This window comes from Panthera tigris, chromosome C1 (genome assembly GCF_018350195.1).
Source record: "Panthera tigris isolate Pti1 chromosome C1, P.tigris_Pti1_mat1.1, whole genome shotgun sequence".
NCBI lineage: Eukaryota > Metazoa > Chordata > Mammalia > Carnivora > Felidae > Panthera > Panthera tigris.
In genome coordinates this window covers 20,762,501-20,769,574 of record NC_056667.1, presented here as the reverse complement: position 1 = coordinate 20,769,574, position 7,074 = coordinate 20,762,501, and the positions used below count along the sequence as shown (strand labels likewise).

Here is a 7,074-nt window from a genome sequence, read left to right as displayed (position 1 = left end):
TTACTTTATCATCTAAACTAGATCGAAGCCCTTTAACACACCTTCCACTAAGTTGTTCAGTTTGGAACACTTTTCTTCTTTAAATGTCTAAACATGGAGTGACTGGGTGGCTCAGTCAGTTGAGCAGACTCTGCCTCTTGATTTCAGCTCAGGTCATGATCTCATGGTTTGTGGGTTCAAGTCCCGCATCAGGCTCTGTGCTGGTTGCTCGGAGCCTGCTTGAGATTCTGTCTCCCTCTCTCTGCCCCTCCCCTGCTTGCTCTCTCTCAAAAATAAGTAAAAAAATAAACCTTAAACTTCAACGAAACCTAGCCACAGAGCTACAGCCCACTGAGCACAATGGTGTGCTCCCCATAGGCCAAGCACCTGCTTCAGCTTAGCTCATCCTGGAGGCTGTATAAGGCTCAGGCTCTGGATTCAGACTAGAGTTTCAATCCTGATTTCACTGCAATGGGATCACAGGGAAGCTGATTTTGTCTGTTTTCTCATCTGTAAAATGGGAAATAAAAACAGGCCTCTCCTTAGGGCTATGTAAATAAAACTTGCTGTAATGGTGGGCAGGGTAGACAGGTGTTCAGTGAGGGACTATTAACCAGCACTAACAGTCACCTTCACTACAGTAAGAGGAAGGTGTCCTTTTAAAATAAGGACCCTCATTTTTACAAGAAGCTAAGAGGTCAACTTTTTGTCCAGCTGTGACTTTATGGATCCCTGTTCTTCAGCAAGCTGCTCCTGCTCCAAGGCCAGCCTCTCAACCCAAGGGATTTGGAAGCTAGTTGACATCTCCATCACAAAGCCACTCCCCGCGTATGAGGTCCTGGCATGCAAGACACGTATGTTCAATCCTAACTCTGGCTGAAATCCCCTATAAAACTATGCATCTTTAGCTTCCTGAGCTGTGGCACCGACGTGAGCAGCTATAACCAGAGAGCAGGAGGACGGCCAGGCTTTGGCAACACCCACCGGGGACCAGTGTCCCGAAGCCCAGCCTCCCGGTGTCAGTTCTGTGGTTCTGCCTCCCGATGAAGGGCAGCAGGCACCTCTTAACCCACTTTGCTCAGTGAGGCGTCAGTCTGGGGACTGGAATCTCTAATTAGAATTTCCACATTCGGCAGGGGGCATCTTTATTTGTGGTAATAAAACGGGGCCAGAGCATCGCCTCCCAAGCCTACCTGCACCTCCGACAAAACATTCCCTGATGGCAGCGGGAATCCGTGATGGCGACCGAATCACAGACTGCACGAATGACAAAAGTTACGTTTAATTTACAATGTAATAAAGGTTACAGGTAAAAAGCTACACATAAAGCGTGAAAAGGCCTATTACACAAATGTACAAATCTCTGTACAAAGCTCATATCACTGTTTGCTACCTTTGTCTCCTGTGTTTGTTACTGGGCCGAGTCCTGGAGCTCTGGGTTATGAGAGCTCTCAGTAAAGGGGGTGGGGGGGGGGGGAAGAGCCTCTGAACCAACACCTAAAAATGTCCTCTTAGAGACATCAGTTACTTGCAAAGTAAAATTTTTTCAATTGGAATTGCTGCTCTAACTGGTCATATCCTTTAAAAATTGCCTTCATAACACACTTGAATAGGAAAGCAATGCCTTAAAGAGTAGAGGACAGTACTCTGGAATCAAACGAAAAACTTCAGCAAGTAGAGTACTCAGGTGTGACAAGAGAAACAAGTGAAGTTCAAACAATACCGTAAGTTTCAAACTACCCACCTGTATCTACAGCACTGGTCACAGATGAAGAAAATCAAAATGTTCTCATTCCAACAGAAAGGACAAAAGAGAAAAAAGCCTAACTATTGGACCTCAAAACCAGTGACCCAGGCAAACATTTCTGAGTTGAAACCTTAGCTTAACTGAAGAATTCTAAACCCTCTTTTGATAGACCTGGGATCCATGGCGAACCCTTTGCTACCTGGGACTTGCAGGGACAGTAAACAGAAACCAGGCTGCTGGACCCACAGGCTGGTGATGCTGCTGCCATCAGCACAGCTCTAGATGCCACCGGAGGGCCTGGAGTCTCTCCCCAGGGTACACATGACTTTAAATCAAACTGACCCCAGAACGAGGAAGAAAAGAAAAAGGTGGTGATGGAAGAGGCCTGGGAAAGGGCCAGGGCAGCCTACCTAGTGGGAAATATGAAACACTGTTCTACACTCATAGTGTTCTGAAGACAGGTCTTTATGGGATAGTCCAACCCCACCCCAGCTTTAACATTACATGGTTAGGGCCCCAGGAGACATTCTGAAAGACGAGACCGCACACATGGAAAGTTTTTCTCCCTAGTTCATTAGCTCCCCCGTCACCCTTCCACCCAATTCCCACCCAATCCCACCCTTCTCCATGACCAAAAATATCAAATCAGTAAGGAAGGTGTAGGCTTCTTGCCCGGCCAAGCCTCTTTTGCATATTTCTTCTTCTTGGGTTCATTGACAGCTTCGGGGTTATAGACTGCAGGATTTGGTGCAGGGTTCATGTTCACTGCTGACGGCACGACGGGAGTCAAGTCCACGTCAGGGGCGAGGTTCGGGTATGGCATGGGCAAGCCACCGATGAGTGCTGTCCCATGGATGCCGTGTGGCTGAGAGCCGGCTTCACTGTGCGTGGGGGGCAGGCCCCCGTAGAGTCCTCCACTGAATGCAAAGTTCTGCATGCGCCTGCTCCCTGATTCCTCCAGGCCCAGGGAGCCAGGGCCTTCCACCCGCTTCTTCTGTGGTTCACAAGAAACAGAGGAGACAAGAGGTAAGACACGAGAGGGTGTCAGTTAGCCTTTTCTATTCCAACCCTAGAAAACTTGAAGAAGGCCCCTAACCCTGTAGCTTGTTTTGTTTCCTAGACAACCTATTTCACTCTCCTGAAATCTCAGGGTTTGAAGAGACCACCTGACAGTGGTTGTCTAACATTGATGGTTCCCAAATACTGCTCCACACAAAGTGTTCACCATCCTACAATGCACTGGGAAAAATGAGGACGTGTGAGCTTTTCATAAAGTAAAACTTACCCAGTTTAAGTGACTACTCTTTGTCATAAGGTCACACCCCTCCCTCTCTTTTTTGATTTTAAAAACGCCCTTTTAGGAAACAGTGGTGATAACAAGTAATACAAGTATTTAAGTAAAAAGTTAGTATCTTCACGTTGACCACACGACTTTTAAACATTAATCTGAGAGCAGAACAAATCTGTGGTGACAGAAAGCAGTTCACTGGGTGCCTGGGGCTGGGGCGGGGGGGTGGGGAACTGACAGCAAGAGTACATAAGTAAACTTTCTGGGGTGATACAAAGCTATACATGGAGTATGGTGGTGGTAACCCAGGTGTATACATTTGTCAAAACTCAAACTGTACACTTAAATGTATTTTATCATATGTAAATTATACCATAATAAAATTGACAAAGAAGTAAAAACATCTGGTTTTATATTTTATTTTTTAAAGTAATCTCTATACCCAACGAGGGGCTTGAACTTACAACCCCGAGATCATGCTCTACCGACTGAACCAGCCAGGCTCCTCTTGCTGGTTTTATACTTTAATGACAACAGAACATTTGGAAGTAAGGAAGGAAGGAAGGAAGGAAGGAAGGAAGGAAGGAAGGAAGGGAGGGAGGGAGGAAGGGAGGAAGGGAGGAAGGGAGGGAGGGAGGGAGGGAGGGAGGGAGGGAGGGAGGGAGGAAGGAAGGAGCTCAAGGAGAAACGTGACCTGAATGCTATGGAGACAACAGAGAAACACGTCATCTTGTACTTTTTCACACTGGCTTATGAATGCTCATGAAAGATCCCCCTCAACCCTCTGACCCTTTTGGATTAAAAAAGACTAACCAGAAATTTGACAGATATTATCAATCTAAAGTTTAATTTTTTGTTTTGTTTTTTAAATAAAACTTTCTATAGCATCTGTGACCAGCATCTTCCAATCACTTTTTGAATATCTCTGTTGACAGGTCTCACTATTTCAAGGGGTCACTTGCCCCTATGGACAGTCCCAGCTGCCACGTAGTTCCTCCACATGTCGAGCAATTAGAACATCTCTGTAACTTCCACCTCTTGGTTCTTCAACATACCTGATCTTTCAACCTAATCCTGATCTGGGCTGGCTTTCCTATCTGCACCATTCTCAACCACAAGACAAAGGCACGGCCAAGCTGGAGGTGCCATGCAGAAACGCGACAATGTTCCTCCTCCCCTAATAGCTGACTTCAAGCCAGAAGGGCAAGGCTAAAGAAAAGTGGGCCTCTCTGCACCCTGCTGGAGGTAAACTTATAGGCTCCCATCACATCAGAATTTATACACAGCATCCAGCTGGCCAGTCGCCTGCAGCCTTTCTATGGCACTCCAGGATCCCCTAGATTCAGGTGGGGTGAAAGTCTTTCTACAGCATGAAAAAACAGAGGAACAAAGAATGTGTTTTAAAATTAAGCACACACAGGGCGCCTGAGTGGCTCAGTGCGTTAAGTGTCCAGCTCTCGGTTTCAGCTCAGGTCATGATCTCATGATTGTGGGATCGAGCCTCGCATCAGTCTCTGTGCTGACAGCATGGAGACTGCTTGTGATTCTCTCTCTCCCCCCCTCCCTCTGCCCCTCCCCTGCTTACACACGCACAGTCTCTCTCTCAAAATACATGAATGAACATTAAAAAACAATTTTAATTAAGCACACATTTAACACTTACCTACACATAAAAGAGTGGGGTTTTATTTTTTATTTTCATTTTTTTCTTTAAAGATTTTAAAGTAATCTCTATACCCAACGTGGGGCTCAAACCTACAACCCCAAGATCAAGAGTTGCATGCTGACTGACTGAGCCTACCAGGCACCCCAAAAGAGTGGGTTTTTAAACCAGACTGTATGGCATTCCGAACAGTGTTACAATGTGCTTCCTACCTTGACCGGGACCACTGCAGTCTGCACCATGTTCCGGAAGCGACCAACTGAGGGATCCACATCCTCTGCAGAAGACACCAGAGGGTAATTAGTTTGATACTCTGCTGAGAGGATTAAGGGAACAGGGCTCACTGCAAACAAAGTAACCACAACAACTCATATTCAAACAGTAGAATACAGCTAGCAATTCTGAGTGTTTACTGAGTGCTGGCACCATGTTAAATCCTCACAACTCTATGAGGCAGGTACTGCTACAATCAACATCTAACAGACATACTCAGGCGTCGATGAGTGAGCTGCCTGGCCCAGTCACCCTGCTGGAGAGTGGGGGGACCAGGATTTGTGTTCAAGCAGCCAGAAATAGGCCTGGGCCCTGGACCACTGCACTGTACCTACCCTCCCCAAGTTTTTTTCCATTCCACATACGTCCTTTTTTTCTTTTTTTATTTTTTTTAAAATGTTTGTTTATTTTTGAGACAATGCAAGAGACAGAGTGCAAGTGGCCGAGGGGCAGACAGAAGGAGACACAGAATCCAAAGCAGGCTCCAGGCTCTGAGCTGTCAGCACAGAGCCCGACATGGGGCTTGAACTCACGAACTGTGATCATGACCTGAGTCAAAGTCGGACGCTTAACCGACTGAGCCACTCACGTGCCCCCACATACGTCCTTTTGAATTTTTTTTTTTTTTTTTTTGGGACAGAGAGAGACAGAGCATGAACGGGGGAGGGGCAGAGAGAGAGGGAGACACAGAATCGGAAACAGGCTCCAGGCTCCGAGCCATCAGCCCAGAGGCTGACGCAGGACTCGAACTCACGGACCGCGAGATCGTGACCTGGCTGAAGTCGGACGCTTAACCGACTGCGCCACCCAGGCGCCCCCGTCCTTTTGAAGAGAGAAACCAAAGAGCAGATATTATCAACCCCAAGCCAGTGATAAAATGATGACACGTGAGACATGTGAAGCGGCCACATACCACATACCTTGCCAATGCCTGCTCATTAGCAAATAACAGAAATTAGGATTTAGGCCCAGGGCTTCCGACTTAACCTGGCCTTTGACCTGAACAACTGTATACAATCAAGAATTTTACTGAAGGATTTGAAGCCCCCTGTCGAGGTGGCATGGAGACCAGCCCCCTTTTCACAGGATACACACACATTATTGTGCCCTATAAAGTTTCTAGCTTCATTTGCTGCAGAAAGAAAGTGCTAAGACCAAGTAAGGGATGTGCTTGCAGCTGGTCACTCACTCATGCCTCATTTACTGGACATCAAGGATGGAAGTAAAGAGCAAGATACTGTCCTGCCTTTAAGGAGGTCACAGATGAAAAGCCAGACAGGCTACAACACAACGGAGGGGTGCAAAACAGTGTTCCTGGAGCACAGAGGGGACCACTGGGCTGGACTGCCTGGGATGAACAGGAGCTTTCTTGCTGAAGGCTAAGTGTGTGGAAACAGGAAGGGAGACTTACTATTATTACTAAAAACCCACTCCAAGACCTCTTTGTCTTAATATAGTGGTGGGAAAGGAAGTTTCCCTAATAGGTGTTGTTTATCTTATTTTAAATGCATAGAGGGTGACTGTTATTAAAAGAAACACTCCTAGGGTTGATGGGGGGTGGGAGAGAGGGGAAAGTGGGTGATGGGCATTGAGGAGGGCACCTGTTGGGATGAGCACTGGGTGTTATATGGAAACCAATTTGAGGGAGGAAGAGAGTGAGGGAGGAAGGAAAGGGAGGAAGGAAAGGGAGGAAGGGAGGAAGGGAAGGAAGGGAAGAAAAGGAAGGGGAGGGAGGGGAGGGAGGGAAGGGAGGGAAGGGAAGGAAGGGAAGGAAGAAGGGAAGAAAGGAAGAAAGGAAGGAAGGAAGGAAGAAGGAAGGAAGGAAGGAAGGAAGGAAGGAAGGAAGGAAGGAAGGAAGGAAGAAAGAAAAGAAAGACTCCTATGAATCCCTTTGGAAAACAAAGATTCCCTATTTGAGTAATTAACCCCTGGTCTGGCTTTTCACAGATTAGGATGCCTCTAAACAATACACCCTGGCATTACATTCACGACCAATCTTTGTTCAGTGAATGAACAAACGAATGACTTCTATAGGGAAGAAGAGGAAAAGATATCCAGGCTCATTAGGAAGGAGATGAGGGCTGTAAAAAAGGCATCCTCACCTTTTTTCTCAACCCCACAGGA

The 7,074-nt window shown here is 46.7% G+C and overlaps 1 protein-coding gene across 4 annotated transcripts in view; it reads right to left on the bottom strand.

Annotated features, from left to right (window-relative positions):
• Nucleotides 1-1,243: 1,243 nt before the first annotated feature.
• The window catches only part of PPP1R8 (protein phosphatase 1 regulatory subunit 8), a 23,571-nt gene continuing 17,740 nt past the window's right edge, over nt 1,244-7,074 (bottom strand). For all 4 annotated transcript variants that reach the window (XM_007097930.3, XM_007097929.3, XM_042996420.1 and 1 more), the window contains 2 exons: nt 4,890-4,954; nt 1,244-2,720 (listed from right to left, as the gene is read on the bottom strand). In XM_007097930.3, coding sequence (XP_007097992.1) covers nt 2,367-2,720; nt 4,890-4,954 — 419 coding nt within the window. In that variant the 3' untranslated portion in view covers nt 1,244-2,366. The remainder of the gene's footprint in view (nt 2,721-4,889; nt 4,955-7,074) is intronic.